Genomic DNA, 22,220 nt, shown 5'->3' on the forward strand with positions numbered 1-22,220 from the left:
TTTAATCACAAAAAATGTCGTGTTCTTGAATGTATACATTAACATCTGTAAGCATTAATAATAGGATGATTTTGCATGCGTGCGGTCACTGCAAATTACCGCATCATAGGCAATACGACGAGGCATGAATAACACGGTAGGCACTATGCCATGTATAACATGCAGTCCAATTCGATGCCAACATTACATATGAATATTCTCCTCATTTTTCACGATCTCTCGTTTTCATCCCCGCTTGGTTCTCAGCTCCAACCTCTCACAGACATCATTATCTCTATTGTTTTTGATGCAAGGTTATTTTCTCATATAGGATAGGTAAATTTGGTGAATCAATGAAAAAATCAAACAAACAACAGATGTCTATTAGCCATTACATATATCTACGCATAACCATAAACACACACAAACACACACACACATAAACACATAAATAAGAAAAATCTCATCATCTATGTTAACATTCTAGATCATACAAACATACCTGTTTTGACCCTTCGTCGAATTTTGGTTTCTTAGACTCGGCATTGATTGAGAGTGCTTTTAAACATAACGACAACGATGATATTGCTGTACTGTGTACATTTCTGTACTTATCTTTTATCTACCAACTGTTTTAACTTTTGATCAATATGCTGGTAAGATATTAGTCTAGAATATGACGGCTACTCCATATTTGAAAATTTTATCTCGACGCAGAAAAAAAACGTATTTTAATCTATTGCTTATGTTAAACATGACATGACAAAAGCAAAAAAGACTACATCGCATAGCTTCAGGGTCGCTTGGATAAACAATGACTTTTAACGTTTCCGTAAGCCTGGATAAACAAAAAGTTCTTTATTCGTTTCCTAAAAAGTTTGATGGTTGGCTGTTGACGTACGATGGCAGGCAAACCATCCCATATGGAAGGAGAGCTGTATGTAAAACATTTGTTGACAAGTGATGAATTGCTGACAAAAAATAACGTAAAATTTATGACTTAACTCGAGCTACTTTGAAATACGATTGTATTTCTGGATATGCTATGGACATTGCGTTTAGTAGTTTGTTCACAATATTCACAACCTCTATGTAACCTCCATGTTATGAAGTTTAAATCTATTTAAGCTTTAAGATAATATAAACCTAGGTTAAGTAGCTGAGTTGGTAATAGTGAAATATATAAATTTATTTGAGATCATTTTATAGCCTTAGTTAAATAAACACTCATTTGCTAAGTCTGCTTTTACTTCTTTTGATCTGGAATTATTTTTCGACTTCTCTTGCTATTCTTAACTTAGTCACTTCAAAACTTTTAGAAAAGATTTTAAAAAGTATTTATATTCTTTATGTTTGTTGGGCAGCGTTATTAAATTCTTATTAAATGATGCTATCGAGTGCAATTGAACGATTGATCTGCTCGATTACATATTTTTATGGCTCGACCGGTTAAAATATCGAGCTTAACGGTATCTGTAACTATCTGTAACTCTGGTACCGACCATGTCAGTCAAACCCTAATTTGCATGGCTGTCTTTTCTGATTCAAAATATTAAAGAAACCATTTATTTATCGCAAGAAATTTGTTAATATTTTAATGGACGACAATACGCTTTATTGCATTTGTCGTAAGCCCTATGAATCTAATCAATTTATGATCGAATGTGATGTGTGCAATGATTGGTTTCACGGAAAGTTAGTGTTTCGTTTCCAGTTCATGCTGTAACTCAATTAAATTAAAAAAAATAATGGTAAATTTTTGAACGATAAATAAATTTCCTATTTTTATTAATTATCATAATTATGTGTATAACAGTTTTTGAATATATTTACTGTACTCACCACATAGATGTGTTGGAATTAAAGAACAATCGGCCAGTGACATCGAATTTTACCACTGTCCAAACTGCCAAATCACACACGGACCCCTGATTCGTAAATCTTATCTTTGTGTTGCCAAGATTTATATAATATATATATAAATTGTATTTATAATATATAAATAATATAATTATTTTATTTTATATAATTTCTTTTCTTACTTTACTCTTGATACCCTGTCAAATATATAAAAAAGTTTGTTATAGTCTTTTCTTTTAAAGAGCAAAAATAATCTGTTGTTTGAATGTATTTTTTAAAAATTGAAGTTCTTTCAAAATTATTAATTGGTTATTTAATTTCTAATAATAATATAACAATTTAACCTTCTTCAGTAAAAAAGAAAAGAAGCACACAAAGAGTTACTCACAATCCGAATTATTCTGAAAATGAGAGCAAAGTTGTATTTTAAAATAAACTGCTGGTTTAGAGATGAGTCACTTAGTAACACGTTATGTTTAAAATTTTACAGAACTTCCAAACTGGTTCTTTGCCATTTGTTACTGAGCTCAAACAAAGAACATTTACAAGGTTCATTATATAATTAAACTATTTTTGTGTAAAAAGACATGTTTGTCTTTTCTATACCATTCGTGTGGTTTCATTATTTTTAAGTACTTCTTATTTATGCCTAAAAGAAGACAGATATTAAGTGATTTTATAGCAAAGATAAGAATTTTCTAAATAATTGAGAAACATTAAAAAATTCTTTCAGTGCTGATGAAATACCATTGTGTCGACTCAGTGGATATGGAGTTAATGTTGATTATTTTGAGAAGTATGGCTTTGATTCTCCATTATTAATTGCTAGAAAAGATGGACTCAACATTAAACTACCACCACCAACAATTACAGTGAAAGATATTGAAAATTTAGTCGGTTGGTCATTGTTCAATATTGTTCATGTATTTCTTTATACCTAATGAATTGTTTGATTAAATTAATATTTATTTAAAGATTTATGTTTTCTAGATTTATGTTATTCCCAATGATGAGCAATTTTATTAAATATCATTTAATGAACAATAATTATAACCTTCCGGTATATTCACTAACTCATTCACTGGCACGAATGTATGTATCAGTTAATTTCTCTGACAGGCCCCATGCAAGAAATAGACGTCATTGATGTGGCCAGGCAGGGCGACTGCAGAATGTTGATGAGAGAGTGGACCGAGTACTACAACAGTTCAGACAGGAAGAAGATTTACAATGTCATCAGCCTGGAGTTCAGCAGTACTAGGTTAGCTGATCTAGTGGACCCGCCTCAAATCGTACATCAGTTAAGTTGGGTCGATTCTTACTGGCCGTCGCACACATTCGAGTGCTACAACATTCCCTGCAGGCCAAATGTCCAAAAGTATTGTTTGATGGGCGTCAAGAACAGTTATACAGACTTTCATATTGATTTTGGGGGTACCTGTGTTTGGTACCATGTTTTAAGGGTCAGTACTCTGGCTTCTAAATTGCGATTTTAGTTTTTTTCTTTTATTTTAATTTTTTTTTAAATATTTTTATAATATGATTTTCTTCACATATTATTATTGAAGTGTTCTTTAATGCAAACTACAATAACCTATATGTAAATATAATTTTATGGTTATAATCAGGTTGTTGCAGAAATTGATTCAAAGATTAATTCACTAAAACTATTTCAGTATGATAGGGTTTAAAAATAAATAAATAAATGGATCATAACGAAAATAAATAACTATATTCAAACTGTCTGCTTAGGGTGAGAAGGTTTTTTACTTGATCAAGCCAACACAAGCCAACCTGGTTTTGTATGAAAGGTGGTTGTCATCGTCCAATCAGAGCGAAACATTCTTCGGGGACCAAGTCGATGTTTGTTACAGGTTTGTGTCGTTATGTGTTTCCTAACTGGTGCAAATTTTTTTCTATATGGAAGTTATTTCATGTAATATAAAATTATTTATTTTTATTTAACCAAGTCGTTATTTTTTTTTGTTAAGTTTATTTTGGGCAAATGTCGTGAAATAATTTGGTTTATTCTTGTGGTGTGTTTGTTGAAAAAGGATATTGCCAATTATCTAACTTAAACTTTTGCCAGAACTTTATATTGATGTTGTATGTGTAAGAATTATAACTGTATGTCTTTATTTATTTTTTAATTATGTACATACAGATGTACTTCAATGAGTCATTAAAAATTAATTCTACAATATCATACAGTGCCTATCTTATATGTTGTGTTGGCATACAGTTTCATAAACATGTGTTTGTCTTATAATTAAATCATACATACTAATCAATCAAACAATCGATCGATACATCGATCAATCAATCGATCAATCAATCAATCAATCAATCAATCATTCAATCAATCAACCAACCAATCAATCAACCAACCAATCAATCAATCAATCAATCAATCAACCAATTAGATGTACGGTGAAGCAGGGTGAAACGTTATTTCTCCCTTCTGGTTGGATCCATGCAGTCCTGACACCTGTCGACTCTCTGGTCTTTGGGGGCAACTTCCTATCTAACTACAACATTGGCATGCAGATCAAGTCAGTATCAACTGATCATCCATCATCTGCAAAGTTATAAAGAGCCTAACCCAAAACATACAGACACAAGACACTCACACACCTCCTCCTATATAGAAATTTTCTAGATAAAATATCATATAAAATGCTTATAAAAATGAAAAATTTAGATTAAAGAATGGATACACTTTTTGGACTTTATTCAAATTGCAGTATAGTTGAGAGATAGCTGTACGCTAAATTGTTTTTACGCCACTCCATTATACCATGCTCATGGATGGATAGGTTTCCATTGATGAGATACTAACGTCTTTGCTAACATCATCAGCAGTTATTGTAATGATTAGCGGATAAGAAGTTTAAATGCAGGAAGATGTCAATCACTAAATCACCAGAAATTACTTTTTTTATATCAGTACATGCATCTTGGTTCATTTACATTTATTATGTGTGCATGCGTGCGTAATGTATGTTTTTTAATATATTTGCTATATTTGGTTCAATTTAAAATTTCCCCACCAGAGTTTATGAGATTGAAAAGCGAGTAAAGACCCAGTATAAATTTCTTTACCCATATTTTGAGACAATACATTGGTATGCTGGGTATTCTCTCTACAATCGTATTCAAGGTTGGCTGGCTGGTTTGGTTGGTTGATTGATTGATTGATTGTTGCAAGTGGTTGTTTGGTGTGGTTGGTGGATGGTTTGCATAATTTGATTGGTTGACATTTTTCTTTACAGCTATCGTTTTTCGTTTATGCGTCAGTTCTGCCCAGTGATTTTTCAAGCGTATTGTCATTTTCATTATCACAATGCTACCCTTTATATTCATAATTAACCACATTACTGCTCTTATTACCATAATTTTTAATCATCTATTTATCCTGACTTCAATCTCCATTCCTTTTCATAGCCCATTTTACAAATACAAACAAACAAACAAATGAACAAGCGAACAAACAAACATCAAAAGCCTGTCTAGAGAACAACGAGAAGGTTCCAGAGTATCTAATCACTGGTTTAAAGGCACTGTTGGCAGCCCTCAAGTCTTGGTGCTCCAAGAAAGACAGTAATGTTATTTTAAAGGCATTTAAAAGGGTGATAAGAAAGAGAGTGCTTAAATTTTTTTGTTGTTCCTCGCTAAATTACTCAATCAAATTTTATTGTTGATCAATGAAATTAACATTTTTACCAAAAGTCCTATATTAATTGCTTTATATTTTTTATAATTTTCATAAGGAACTCCACGAGGAACCTCCAAATTGCAGCTGTGTGCCTAACATCAATCTAATCAAAGAGTTGCAGAGAGAGCTTAAAAACTTATCCGTTCGTACTGTCATGTTCATTGTTTTTCTAATTTGTTTTGCCACATTGGCTTAGTGCTTTATTTCTTCTTCATCCAAGTAAATCATCGTAATATAGCTGTTTATAATAGTTACTTATATTTTTTGGTAACAGTAATGATTTAATTGAAACTAATTTTTTATAAAATTTCCAGCCAGCCCCGACAAAATCATCCAAAGGAGGATATGTATACGTGCCATACAACACCAAGAAGGATGTAAGTGTAATTTTGCTGCTGCATGCATTGGTGGCAGTGATGATTATGTTGGTGATGATGGTGTTTATGATGGTTGTTTGTCTTGATAATGATGTTTATGGTGATGGTTGTAAGATTGTAAGAGTGAATTGAAAGAAAGTGGAAATATGAATTATATAAACCTGATGATAAAAATTGAAGCATGGCTTTTTTATTTAACACCTACAGCAACAAGATATAAGCAATAGTCAGAACAACAACAGCAGCAACAACAACAGAAACAACAAAGACAGCAACAAAAACAACATCAGCAACAACATCAACATCAATGACAACAGTTCTCAGCTACATAAGTGGCTGACCGAACCAGTGCCTGACTTTTGCAACGCTTACAATAACCACAACAGCAGTCGCAACAGCAACGCCAACGACGGCAAAAATAAAAATATTAATTACATCAACAACGTCAATAACAATAACAGCGTAAATAACAGCAACATCAGTAGTAAAAACTTGAATTTTCATACTGTCATAGAGGGTTCAACAATATCAAAAACATTTATCAACAACAACAACAACAACAACAATATTAATAACATGAACAGCAATAACATTAATAGTAATAACAATTATAATGATTTTGACTTTGAACCTCCTGCTATCAAGGTCAAATTGGCCGGGGGCAAAATAATAAGGTCATTTGATCAATTTATTTTACATTATTTTTTATGAGGCGTTAGTTTTGTGTTTCATTTGATCCCCAACATCCAAAAACATTCAACAGCTGCAACAACATCAACTCCAACAACAACTTTAAACAACAACAACAGTAACACTTGTTGTTATTATTATTACTATGTAGTTGTAATCGTTTTCATCTAGTCATTCTTACGTCATCACCGTAACGATCTTCATCATCATTATGAATTTATCATTGTTACTGTAACATCCACCATTGTTATTAGCGTCATCACTACTAATTATCATCGTGGTTAACATCATCATCGTTGCCACCACTTGCAGCAGAACAGAGTACACCCCTGAGGAGGTAGTGAAGGAGGAAGTTGTAGACAACAGCTCAAAGATGCACTTCAGTGATGGCGACGATGACGACGATGAGAGAAAACTGAGACACCATGATGACGACGATGAAGATGACGATGATGACAACATGTACATAGATGAACGAACGAGAGGTGAGAAAAGAAGAGATCGACAGCAACAAAGATTGCTGACTACGACCGTTAAACCAGCCTCTGTTAAACTCAAGTTGCCTTGTATGTTCCTTTGTTAATGTTATAATGTATTTCTTTGGGCTTATTTGCTAATGTCGTAGATTTTATGTTGTATGTGTTATTTTGTGTGATGAGAGGTTAGATGATGCGTCTCCATAACTTCATACATGAGATGATGTATGAAGTTATGGAGACGCATGAAGCTATGGAATGAAAGGATTCCTTTTCCAGATTCTTCGGATTTTGAAAATCGTTTGAAGATGCCCCTGATAACAGGCGGTTTGAACAGTAGCATATCAGACATCCTTGAGGTCAGTGGCTATGGCACGGAGACCGACATCAAAGTTGATGCACATTTCAGGTTTTTTTTTGTGGCGGGGAAGATGGATTGTGATATGCTCGATGGTGAATTGTTGTGTGGTTGTGGGTAAGGATGAATTGCTTTGAGGCGACGGTGAATTGTTTAGTGGTGAAAGATGAATTGTGATCATCATTATAATGAACAGAGCTTCTCCAACAATGAGAGACGCCATACAAGGCATGTTGTCTATGAGTCAGATGGGCCTCCAACATCCACAAACATCATACAGCAGCAACAACATCAACCACAACAACAACAACAACAACTTCAACAATAATTATGGTAATAACACTGGTAGTTATTTATCAATGCAACAATCTCAGGTTAAGTACTACTCTGATGATATCGAAGAGCAGTTGAACAGCTGTTACAAAGATGATGAATTTGGTTGGTTGGTTGGTTGGTTAAATGAATGAACGAATGGTTGACTAAATGGTTGAATGAATGGTTTATTAATTGAGTGATTGATTGGTTGATTGATTGAATGATTGATTGGTTCATTAATCCAACAGTCTATCCATCCTTGGTGTACTCTGATAGTGAGGATGATAAAATATTCAAAAAATCAAAACCGGATGAGGCTTGGAGTCCCAGAGGAAGTAAGTTGAGATGATGGATGGATGGATCAGATGGATGGATGGATGGATGAGATGATAATTGTGGGACAAAAAATTAAAACCCTTACTCAAATATTAATGACCCGGAATGAATCTATTAGGATTTAACCATAAAACGACGCGGCGATGAATCGATCATAAAGAACAACATGATACATTGGTTTAGTTAATAGAATAATATCTTAAACACAACCAACCAGCAAAATTGAAGAAAAGGCCGTCCAACATTAATAGTCACAGCAGCAAACGCAGCAGCAGCAAGAACGCATGTCGTCCTAAGAGGCAAGGAACGAAGAGAGAAGCTGTGGAAAATAACCTGGCAGAGGCAGCTAAGAAGCTGTCTTCACCGTCATCATCGTCATTATCATTGCATGTACGTTTTCGCTTATTTTGTCATATCATCATGGTGAATGTTTGATATAAAAATAGTGGGGCCAGCGATGATGTTGGATGGTGAAATGATACTAGCAGCGATGATGGAGTTGGTAATACTTTTTTGTTTGTAGAGTATTTTTGTACTGCCATCATTTGACAAATCAGGAAATTACCTTTTTTATTAGCAATATTCATACCAATATTCAAAGCAAACACAACACGTTCGTTATATTTTTAATATAATCGGTAACATGACGACAGTATGGTGACCCGTCAAAATTTGCGCATTTCTTGTTGTACGCTAATATTTTGTCGAGAAATGTGTTGCGATGTTTTACGCCATTTTGTCGATAAACCTAACAGTTTAGATGTAATATATAAAAGTATATAACAAGAACTATATAAGAAGCGAACAATTGACGCAATAAAACCGCTCACTCTTACGCATACACTTGCACACAATAACGACAGGCAAGTGACCAACCATTCCACAATGTGAACAGTCAGAAGATGAAAAAATGGAAGCTGGACATGAACGGTGCCATCTCTGGCTTCCTTAAATCATCCTCAAACTGCAGCATTAGAAATAATAACTATTTCAATAATAATAATAATAATAATAACTATAATAATTACAATAACTATGGTGGCGACAATTACAGTGAAGGTTAATCTACATTTTTAATTATATACATTTTTTGCTTATTAAAAATTATTTATATCCATATTCGTGAAGGTAGTTCACTGTTTTTTTTTAATAAAACGTTACTGAAAAAGCGTGGATTGAAACTTTCAATGTGATTTTTTTCATTCACCAAATTTAAATCCAGATGACGACGATGCAGATGACGACGACGAGGAGAACGGCTATAGTAAAACGTCTTCGTCATTAAAGCAACATAAACAACAACAACAGCAACTACAACGACAGCAACAACGACAACAGTCATCGTTTACATCTTCGCCTGTAAAGTCGGCTCCTTCGTCATCACTGTGGCCTCAAAAATGTAAGATTTTAATTCATTAGATTATGAACTATGTAGTATGCCCAATTGTTGTTGCACATAAATCAGTTTCATGTAGTTGTGGACATTTATCTGTAGGATTCACATCATAATTTTACAAAAAGAATGTTAAAACCGTTATTATTTAATCATTCGAGAGTAATTATTATTACGTAACAAAAATGTTTAAACTCTATTATTTATTCATTCGATATTAATTATTATTACGATCGTGTAGCCGCTTCATCAACCTCCGTATCCTCGTCATCCACATCGAAACCAAAGAAGAACCTAGCGACAACGAAGCAAAGACTTGCCCAGAAATTAAAGCTCCACAAACTCTACAACTACCAATAATGATGTTGAAACGAGTCTTTTACTATATACTTATATATTTACTAATATAATTACTTCATTCATTTACTTTTTTTTGTTTTTTCTTTATTTGTTTTTTAAGTTTGTTTATTTCATAAACTGAGTGAGCACAACGTACTTACTACAAAGACAAAAGTACAAAATCTTTTAACCATATTTAGATAACGTCGCGCAATCAACATTTGTCAATTTGTTAATCATTAACTTGACAACAACGTTATTCTCAAAGAGGAACAATAGTACAATAATGCTGCTGATATGGAATAAGAGTAACAGTAATTGTGATTGTTGTGTTGCTAAACTTTTGTTTATTATTGCCTGTTAGATATTTTGAAGAATTTTTCGTTCAGTTTGAAGTTCTTCCGATTGACCATCAACCTCCTAGTTATATATTTTTTTGGTTTTCTATAATAATATCATCATTGTCTCCATCATGGTTTTCGGTGCTAAGCACCACGAGAGGTTATTTGCAGTCTTATCGTTTACCTGTAATTTTTTTTGTTATTTTGGTAAATTATCATTTGATGAACGCCTCGAACCGAAATTATGGTCACTGTTGTCCAAAGCTAGTACAGTTATTCTATTCCTTCTTAACAATAAACTGATGCGTGTGATTGGGTTGACTTAAGTGTGGCTATTTTTCAAGTTATTTTTTCTTAACCGTGTTCTCATCCGCTCAATATGTCAAAAAAAATAACTCATTGATAATGCTTTTGCCTGAACTGAAATAACTGTTTGTAAGAGTTGAAAAGTTTTTGTATTATTATTCTTGTTTTGTTGCCATATCATTGTTGCTTGCGAGTGAATGATTTCTGACGGATTGAAATAAAGCAATTAACTGAAAATAAAACAATGGACATATATGTATACGTTACGTACGTACGTACATTACATGTATCTAGGTATGTGCGTACATGTGTGAACTATATGTATTCCTACGTATATTTGAAGACATTTATAGAATTGAACTACTTAGAAAATGATCACTATTTATTGATCTTTACACAAACTGCAGTCTCATTTATCTACCCGAATAAAAATTAATTAAATATGAATAAAATATAAAAGTAAAATTTAAAGTGTATAGGATGAAGTTTTTAAATTGAAATATGATTCATCTAAAAATCTGACTAATCAATTAGATATGATGTGAATGGATACTGACTGATGTATGATAAAACAGACAAACGCGCAATTGTGCGCACATGTGCAATCGGCGTAGCGTAGAAACATTCGTGTTCCGCAACAATATTTGCATATTCATTCATATTTTTTGAAGATTTCACAAATTTAAAAAAAAATACATGAAATGATAAGATGGTAAAATCAAGTCCACATACAAGCTTACAACAAAAGGTGATAAATCAGCGTTGCGAAACGTAATCAAACTGAACGACGAAACAAAATGAAACAGAACTCAAGACGTGAAAGGCACTGATGCAGAAGATTAGCGTTTTGCAAGTTTTACCTGTCGGGCCCAAATTTCTAAGAAAATGTCATCCCTCTATTATAATTTAATTAGTAGAAAAATTGTGATAGAAACGAAATTCGCAAATCTATAAATTATTTGAAAATTTAAAAACAGCGGAGTGAAAGAGCTAAAAATGAGTTAAAAAATTTGATAGAAAAAAATCGTCCAAGCTTTAGCTTTGTTCTCAAATGCAAACCGAACTGAGATCGATATCAGTTTAAGGAAATAATTAAATATTAATTTATCAAGTTGAAATAAAATAAATGTTTAAAAATCCTACTCTATTGCACACACCAAATGAAAGAAGCAGCGAAATGACAGAAAATGAAATAAAATATTCGTAAATGATTTTGCATATGAATCAAATAATACTCCTTCAAAGGTCGATGAAATGTGTACAATGTGTAAAAATTGTAAAAAGTAAACATGTACTAGGGGTACTTACACATTGATTGATTGGTTAATTGATTGGTTGGTTGATTGGTTGGTTGAAAAATAACAATAACATTTAAGCGTTTCAATTCAAGCATTTGAACATTCAAACTTACTTAAAATAGGTGATTATCAAAGTTTAACTTCATCAAAATGAATTTTGAAGAAAAGTATTCGTAGAAACAACGACCAACGAATAATTAAATAAAACGTAATATAATGACATCTTTATTAAAAATGGCATTTTCATAATGAAACTTCAAGTAGATTTCAACTTATAAACCTTACTATACATGGACAGTTAAGACTAAGGCACAATTACACAGACACGCACACACACAGACACACAAACTAATCCAAAAACAAAAGCATATTTGCCATACCGCCACAAAACAAACAAATACAAATTATCTATAATTTATAACGATACGAAACATTTATACGTATACATTACATACATTTAGCTTAAACACATAGAGAGAACATTTTACAAATATTGTTAGTTGTTATACAAAGATGTAGCCAAATTGAAATAAAAATTAAAATTAAATGAAGCTACGTTGGAAAAATTTCTTTTCAGTGCTTGACACCATAAAAAATGTTTCACGAATGAGTTTATTCTACTTAGAAAATGACAAATTTATCGGCAAAACAATGACATAAAAGTAGCAATCCTTAAATTAATTCAGATACCTTAGAAAAAAAAAGCATTCTTTTCATTAGTTAAATAAAGATAAAGATGAAAATAAAAATAATAAAGTAAAAAATTTATCATCGTAAATCACTCATAAACATAATTTATTCAATTTCAAATCTCTATCTATCCTTCCATTATTTTTTCATTATCTGTCACTATTATAAATATACATTACATCTATTTACATATACATGCATTACACTACTACATATATATGTACACACACACACACACACACACACACACACACACACACACACACACACACACACACACACACACACACACATATATATATATATATATTTATAATTTATACTTATTTATTTATTTACAATTGAAATTCCTTGCCTGAATGACTAACAAATAACAAATAGCTTATATACAAATAATTCATTAGATCATATTTATTTTATATACAGAATATTTTCTATAATGTATATATATATATATATTTACAGTGCAATCTAAACTACTTTTCTTATCGAAAATACTATAATAAAGACATTCTTTTAAAATATACACATACACACACACACACACTGAAACAGAGAAAAAATGAAAAACGAGAGATAAATAGATAGATAGATGGGTAGATAGATGGGTAGATAGGTAGATAGATAGATAGATAGATAGATAGATAGATAGATAGATAGATAGATAGATAGATAGATAGATAGATAGAGAAAAAAGAGAGAGAGAGAGAACAACACATTGTACACACACATTCAACGATGAAATTACTCTCATGACGTAGTAAGTATGCAGATATAAATCAATATGATGATGATGTATAATAAATGCATTAATCACAATGATGAAGATGATAACACTTGTGATGATGTCTATAAAGATGGTGATGCACTGATAATATAGCCGTAAGATCGGTACTAATTAATTTATTTGATAGCAGCTTTTATTACTACAACTCTATCTTGCTACAGAATTTCATTTTATTACATTTTGAGAGCAAGCACTTGTTCTAAGCTAAAACAGTTTCCTTTAAATTTCAGTATCATCTTCGCCAATGTTTCCATTATCAATTGGATTACTTTTTAAATCAACTATCATCACCATCAACGTTACTGATCTAATAATGACGTCAGATGTACAGGTCACATAATTGCATGAAATAAATTAAATAAAACAATTAATCATAAATTAACTTTTATACAATATTCGTTTGCAAAAAGATCTACAATTATTTACTAAGCAACTTGGTCAACTTCATATTTACATTCTACATTAGTACAATAATTTAATTATATATTAAACAATTTTTTTACAATAACAATATATTGATATAAAAATAGATATATCTACACACAAGCACACACGCACACACACAATCACGCACGCACGCATAAGGACGCACACACACAACTTGAAACTGATTTATTTATTTGGTGGGTTGTTTAACGACAACATTCGAATCATAAACGACGTTAAAAGCCGAAGATGGTGTTGCCAACTTGTTGCCGATATTTTTTCCAACACTGCCGAATGCTGATGCAAAATTGTTGCCCCTGTTGAAAAATGGTGCAGTCTTGTTGTTGAGGTTTGTTGATGATTTGAATGGAGTTACGCTGCTACTGCTGCTAAAAGTGTTGTTGCTGAGTTCGTTGTTGAATGAACGTGACATGATTGGAGATGGCGTGTCCATGAACGTGTTGTTGCTGTTGTTGTTTGTGATGGGGTTTGTCTGCTGATGAGGACGTAAATTTTGTTGTTGTTTCTGATGTTGTTGTTGTTGCGGTTGATGATATTGTTTTTGCTGCTGGAAATTTTGTGGAGGGTAGCTGTATTTCTGCGGCAGTTGCCCGTTCTGTTGCTGTTCGTGGCTGTTCGGTGAAGCGTTTACCAGGACACAGTTCTTTTTGAAGTTTGTGAAGATGGAAAACTGAGGATGAGACGAAGATGAGGAAGAGGACGACGACGATGATGTCAAGGTGGAAACGGATTTAAACGGCGATGCTGAGGCCGAAGACGACGACGACGATGATGATAATTTAATGGGCGATGATAACGATGACGATTTCGACGGTGATGATAATGATGATGGTAGACTTTGATCGCCTTTTTTCTCGTTCTTAATTTTAATGTCCAACTCGTTGCTGCCATAAAACGAGGACAGGTACCTGTCGCGTTCTGAAAGTCATCCAAAATCAGTCTAGCCATTACTCACTTTATACCAACGTTGATATCAACCCACCAATCAACGAACTGACCGATCAACTGACCAACCAACCAAAAATTTAACCGACCAACCATCCGACAAACCTTGATTAGTAAGAGGGCATCCAGAAACGATGGCACGTTGCATGAGGACATAGAGGGCAGTGTTGGTGACCTTCTGTTGACCATGAAACTCATTGATGGAGGACGATTTTGAACTTTTCAAGATAGATTCACTTACGTTGGGGGCGATAATTTTGTTCCACAATGAGATCATCCATCTGCATAAAACGTACCCACGTTTGTGAATGTGTATGAGCATTTATATAAGTTTGATAACAACTGACAATCATAGTATACTGGCCTGAGAATAGCTTTAGGTTTGTTCCTCTCGACAGGGCACGAGAGGAAGTAACAGGGCCCGAAGTTCAGCTGGTTCAAACCCAGCTTCATCACACCATCATTCAACCTCTGCCATACACATATTAGCCATTCAACTGCCTGTGAGGTAATAAGTAACAACAGTTATTGTAATATTATAAACGATGAATAACATGATTTCTGATGTTAAATCTGGAGTCAGCATCACTCAAGTATGTAAAATCAGCAAAAATACTTAAAGCAGGAAATTTTTTTTTCATATGTAGGCCAGTGTAATGTTTTGCATAAATGAAAATATAATTTTCAAGAAGTTAGGTTATAAAATGATGAATTAAGGTTTCACAAATCACGTTGAAGACTTGCATGAAGACGTATGCATGCATGCACCTAATAATAAATCTATATAAATACACCAGCCAACACAGTCATAATTTGAAAGAAAGCCGACAATAGAGAAAGTACATAAACAAATTCCAGCCAACTGATGAAACAAAGTAAGAAATTAATGAAAGAAGAAAGCTAACAACTTTATAAACGGAATTGTCAGGCATGGGAATGGAGCCTAGATAAGCATTGGAGAGATCCCTGAGTAGATGTCTGTGCAGAAGGTACTTGCAGGGTTCCTGGTCACACCTCATCTGAAGCCATTTGAAACGTTGCTGGGTTGATAAATCTATTCCAGTTGATCTGTTTATGATAATTGTTTGTTTGTTTGTTTGTTGTTGGAGTTCATATAGTGGTGTGTGTATGTATATATATGTTTGTGCTTGCGCGAGTGCGTGCGGATTTTGTATAGCCAATGTAGTAACAATAATTTGATAAACATTTGAGCAATTTAAAAAAATCTTTCGATAACTATATGATGGTAGTAAGATGAGGTTAAAAAATGAACCTGGGTCGATCCATGGTGCAGATGATGTAACAACTCGGATGCATGTAGTAACTGAAGCTACCATTCTCTATTATGATAATAACAGTAATTAGCATGACATTAACAGCAGAAAACACAAAAAATGTTTCAAATGGCCAACCAACCAACCAGTCAGCCAACCAATCAATCAACCAAAAAACCAACCAAAAAACCTACCAGTTTTGAAAACATAGGGATAGGCAGGACCTCTGTTCTCCAAGGCTTGCGCAACATCCTTAAAGACCTCATCCACATTTATTTGGGTCAGGTCATCAAAAATCAAGATGATCGATTTGGTTGGCGGTAGAGGAAGTTTGGCATCTATTAAGCAGCCTGAAATGGAAAATTAAATGGAACATTTTTCAAAAGTATTTATTCCAAGAAAAATACATTGGAAAGAGAAAAAAAATATAAAAAGATCAAAACAGTGATAAAGGAAAAGAGGGAGAGAAAACGAAAGAGAAAGAGAGAGAGAGAGAGAGAGAGAGAGAGAGAGAGAGAGAGAGAGAGAGAGAGAGAACAATCAAAATAAAGAGAGGAAGAAAGAGAGAGAGAGAGAGAGAGAGAGAGAGAGAGAAAGAGAGAAAAAGAAAGTAGATGTAGCGAATCACAGTTTCATATAATACTACAAAACTATAATAATCTTAATTTATGATGGTTTAGATTTTTGAAATTGTTACTTTTGTTACGCTTGACCTGAAAAACATTTACATCAATGAAAAATAGCAAAAAATAATATTACTATTACTTAAAGGAAGGAAATTACAACAAAAATAATTCCACCTTTATCAATAAGAAATCCAATCAAGTCCCTGCTACTGAAAGAAGAATGCAGATTAGTTAGATGTAAGTCACATGCAGAGCAACTGATGGTAGCTTCTTGAACCTGCAGATACCGAGCTAATTTCAATGACAGATAGGACTTTCCTGTACCTTTAGATCCGTAGAAGACCACACATTTCTGTTGCTGAATCTTTGTAATTATGGCAGAAAAAAATGACGCTGTCACAAACAATCAAACTAACAACAACATCATCGACAACACCATCATCAACAACAACAAGTAATGGAGATAATTTTCAGCAGTAATATGAATGAATGTTTGTCTGTTCATTGATGAAATGAGGGGAAAAAAAACAAACAAGCAAGCAGTGATAAACAAGCAATTTTGTGATGAAGATTGAGACAGGATGTGTTTGAGTGGCTGCCTCATTTCCTTGATTTCAGTTGAAAAAACAACGACAACGTTGATAAATAACCTATCAACGATCACATTAATGATAACAATGACGACTATAATAACAATAATGACAACAACATTAACGATAAATTGCACTGTTAATAATGACTGGGTTAAAGAAGAACTAACAATCTTGAGATAGTTATGTAGGACGTAGATGGGCACCATGCTCTCGTAGGCCAGTCCATCGGGCAGACCGCTGTCAGCATCAAATAATTTTATGCTGATCGAATTGCTGTTTTGTGTGTTGAGCAGTTCGTACGGAGATTTGTCCGTTATCTTGCCAGGTGACCAGTGATATTTCCCTGGTTAAGTGTGTATAATGTGTGTGGACATGTAAATACATGTACGTTTTTATATGTTTTTTTGATGTATAGAAGTTTGTGGTTAGGTATTTCACAAATTTGTCATCGTATGTATATATGTATGTATGTATGTATAAATGTACATAGTACATAAATTGTGCTCAAAAACCTGAGTAATTATAAGTACATCAATTTATCATCAGCACACAGTAAGGCTATTGGAAAAAAGTAAAGACAATAAAATAGCAACTGATGAATAACAAATGAAGAAGCAATCCACAAATTACACTGGAAATTACTCTGGAAAAATATCACAAACATGCAATGGAGCACATAAAATAAACTGGCAAATAAAAGCACAGCCACCTATAGAGTAGTACTTGATGCTTTTAACAGTGATGCCCATGGTGAATGGATTAGGAAGGGAATCAGACGAATCCTGATTCTCTGATTTGGAAATTTTCTTTGTCCTCAATCCGATGCTGACCTCACTGATGTGGTTGAGAAACGTTGTTGACAACTTTTCCTCAATTTCAATCCAGCTGGTCGTCCGGGACACCACCAAACTGCCGACGATGCAACATTGCTGATGTCGTTTCTGTGCATTCGATAAGGTCATTGTCGTCGTCGTGGTGGTTGTCGAAACATCTAGGCAGCCCTCGCAGGTTGTTACACTGCTGTTGATTACTTCAGAACTTGAGTTCCTACTCGCGGATGTAGTTGCAAGCGTGTTGTAGTTGAGTTGAGTGGAGGAGGATGATTTTGATATGTGCTGAGTATCTGAGTCGATGTCTATGGACACCGTGCATGTTATTTCTTGGCTGCTTTCTGTGGAAAAATTTTTTTTTTGATGGTACAACTTTTTTTATTTCAAAAATTTCGAATGAATGCCTTTTTATAATAATAGTTAATTGATAACAATGCTAGATGAGTAAGAAGAATAAAAATTTGTCTTACCAAACGTAGAAGTACTTGCAATAACCAAATGAGTGCTAACCATTCCTTAAAATGTACGAGAGACACTCAGAGGAAGCAACCTCCAGCGCTGATTTGTTGAACTTGTCCCTGACATCCAAGTCCACAGAACAATGCTTCATCATGACTTCTAAGCAATCCTTTTAAGAGGATGATGGTTAATTAATTGAATGATGGTTAATTAATTGAATGATGGTTAAATAGTTGAATGCAGTGATGATTTATAAAAATTGAAAACATTTAGGTTTGGCAAGTTTTGTTAGACGTAGTGTAGAAGAAAAAAAAGATGAAACTATAAAATATGTTTACATTTCAGACCAACGAGCCCAGCAAAGGGATAAACTTTCGCATGCAACAGGGCTCACCTTGGTTTGTCTGATAGTGGCCAGATGACCTGCAGTCCTGCCCTCTCCATCTACCATGCTCATCACCGACTTCAACTTCTCCTCATAGATGGCATCTCTGCAAGGATCTGCAAACTTGAATGTTAGCATCTGCTTCAGGCACTGACTGTTGCCCGAGAATATGCACAGGTGAATCGGACTCCAGAGATTCTGAAGTGGTCAGATTGAAAGAAGGCAGGTTATAAAAATAATCTAATAAAATACAACATTATTTATTATAATTATTTGGGAAAAGAAGAAAAATAAATCAAACAAACCAAATTAATAGCGTCAATAGAAGCCCCAGCCTGCAACAATGCAAGGCAACAATCAATGTGGCCGATATTTGACGAGAGGTGTAATGGAGTCATGCCAATATGATCTGCCTTGTTCACGCATGCTCCATGCTCCATCAGAAGTTTCAGGCATCTAGTAAGGAATAAATCATTTTGATCATTAATTATACTGTACTGAGCATTCTGAATGGCATATAAAACGAAGCAGCTATTAAATTAAAAATTCTGTTATGATTTAGAAATCAGTGCAAAATTATTTAGTTCATTTCTTCTAAAACCTTCGAAAAATTAATTATAATTAATTTTCTTCTCAAGACTATTGCTTAACAACGAACAACGTAATTAGCTAGAAAAATAGTTTAGAAAATTAAATCATAAAAAGCTAAAAAGTTGAATAAACAACACAGATAGATTTACATAGTGAGAAAACTAACAAAACGTTTCCCTCCATTGCAGCAAGATGCAGCGGTGATTGTTCCTCATCATTGAGAACGTCTGCATTGTAACCTGACTCCAACAAAACTCTCAGGCACTCTGTATCAATGAACAGATAATATGTCATCATCAATTAAGAAAAAATTATCAACTGACATCATCTGCACTGTAACATCCATCTTGTGCATCTTACTAAGATGAAACATTAATGTTGTTCAATGTTTTGACTTGCAAGAAACGAAAATAATGAACACATAAAAAAATATAATAAAGAATTATTATATCATTTGGCAGCAAAAACAACAACAATTATCATAACAACAATAATTAAAAAACAACAAAAATAATAATGATAGTAATACCGTCAGTGCAGCACTCAACAGCATAATGTTGAGCAAAGAGGCCATTAGGTAGTTTCTCATTGAAATAATTTCTGTCCATCTCTGGCGATTTTAAGATTTCTCTTAATATTTGTGGGTTGTCATTTGAAATGTTGAACTGGACAGACGTTAAGAAATATTGTTGTGGGTTTATGTCAGCTGTCGGCGTTGTGTTGCCGACGTTATGGGAGGGTGTTGAGCTGTTGAATGAATTTGTTGTCAGTAGCAGTGTCGATGTTGTTATTGTTGTTGATGGAGGGTTAAAGAACGTTGGCGTTTCAATCATAACAGGTGTGGCTTCTTTTTTAGGGGTTGATGTCTGGCCTGGACTTCCTACAATGGTTTGTCGTGGTGATCCAATAATATATAAATAGAAGGCACACTTTCGAACATTATTTTAAATAATAATTAATACCATTTATTTTTTCTAATTCAAAAACCTTACACTATGATTAAAATTTTAAATCTCGTAAAATGATTTTACAATAATAATGTAATAATGATAATAAAAATGAACGACATAAAAATTTACTGATGTAGCATTTAAATAAATTTAAAAAAAAACATTTTTAATACTTTTAAAAATAAAAATAGAGAAATAATTTTAAATTAACCATTTAATGACGAAGGAAAAATGAGAAGTTCTTGAAGGTTAGCCATTTCAGGTCCAAATATGTCAAAACCACCGAAACTGCTATTTGGAGTCAGCTGGAAAGAAAATGTTTTATATATGAAAAAAATTATCCTTATTCAGATAAATATATAATAAACACACAGAACACATGAAAGAACTGTAACAGTGAATTACCAGCAACAAATAAAAATATTATTTAGCAACAGTTACAACATTCACAATCCCAATTACAGCCTTAATAACAAGAAAGAGTAACAACAAACCCCAAAAGAGTTGGCAGCTGAATAATTCTTTTTGATAGTGTTGGTACTGTTTAACATCAGATCTTTATTCAACACCATGTTGTACAAATCGTTGCTTGAGGCAACATGTCTGTTGTTGCTACCCGTTGCGAAACCTGTGGCATTGTTGCTGTCAACATTGTTGATTTTTGGCATAAATATGGCTCCATTTGTGTTACTGAGATTCTCGCAGATTGAATCTGTTTGCGTTTCTTCGTTCACTTGTTGAAATTGTGGTTGTGTTGTTGTTGCTGGCCCTGGTGCTGAACTACTTGGAGAAGTTTTTATTCTGCTCTCCTCAATTTTTTTACACAAGCTATCTTCAATTTGTTTGATTTTGTTATCTTTTGCTTTCAATATATCTTCATATGCCTTTTTCAAAGATTCAATTTCTGACATGTTACTGCTTTTTATGTCCTTATTTTCTCGTTTCAACTTATGGAAATTGCATATAAAAATACTTAATAACTTCATTAGTTATTGAGTGAGGAATGTTAAATGTTTGATGTTGGTGAGATGAAATAGTGGCAGTTGGTTTAGACTCGATAAAATAATAATGAGACTTGTCAAGAATAAAATTTATGTCAGAACTCAAAAAATTCGCAAAACAAATTAGGATTATTTAATGATGACTTTTAACAAAATGTGATTAAATATTTGCAGATAAATAAAAAACAAATTAGAACAGAAACTTTAAATAAAAAGTTAATCAAGGTGACAAAATGACAGAAAAAAGTCAAAATAATAAAAAATTAACCAACCTTTTCAAGTTCACTTTTCAAACAAAAACAATTTGCTTTCTCACGCTCAAAGGAACCTTCAAGAAAATCAAGAGAGCTAGCCAATAGATTGATCTTCGAAATTAAATCAACCCTGTCATCTGCAAGCAAGGCGGCACCATCTTGGTGGAATTTGCACTTCGTTTGGTAGTGTGCCAGTTGTTCTTCTGTGGATTGGAGTTTATCCAACAAACTGTTTCTTTCTTCTACGACTTTATCAAGCTGTGATACATGACAAAACTTGTTAAGAACCACAGCCAGCAATTGCAGCAATTGAAATATTGAGTATCAAAATTATTAAGGCAAAAATTTCATCTTAATTTTGAAGATTAAATTGACAAAATATAAAACTAACTTCTTGGTTGAGAGACAACATATCATTCAAGGACTTCTCTTGGAACTTACAAAACTTATCTTGATAATCAACCCATTGCTTCTTTTCATCAGCCAACTGAAGGCAAGCCTGTTAAAATGTTGTATGACTGTGTCATTGTCAATCTCATTGAATACTGTCATGATGACATCCATGAGCCAATTTTTAGAACGATGGCAATGTGAAACAGTAAAAC

At 33.3% G+C, this 22,220-nt stretch overlaps 1 protein-coding gene across 1 annotated transcript; it reads left to right on the top strand.

Annotated features, from left to right (window-relative positions):
- Window positions 1-1,576: 1,576 nt before the first annotated feature.
- On the top strand, window positions 1,577-5,540 carry HELRODRAFT_84338 (hypothetical protein; the record flags this gene model as incomplete). The annotated part of the gene is made up of 10 exons (XM_009024028.1): window positions 1,577-1,674; window positions 1,829-1,914; window positions 2,193-2,257; window positions 2,330-2,388; window positions 2,573-2,736; window positions 2,959-3,302; window positions 3,592-3,713; window positions 4,263-4,391; window positions 4,893-4,999; window positions 5,344-5,540. The coding sequence occupies 10 exons, from the start codon at window positions 1,577-1,579 to the stop codon at window positions 5,538-5,540; spliced, it is 1,371 nt and encodes a 456-aa protein (XP_009022276.1).
- Window positions 5,541-22,220: the final 16,680 nt, after the last annotated feature.

Source organism: Helobdella robusta, assembly GCF_000326865.2.
Source record: "Helobdella robusta unplaced genomic scaffold HELROscaffold_39, whole genome shotgun sequence".
NCBI classification, from domain to species: Eukaryota; Metazoa; Annelida; class Clitellata; order Rhynchobdellida; family Glossiphoniidae; genus Helobdella; species Helobdella robusta.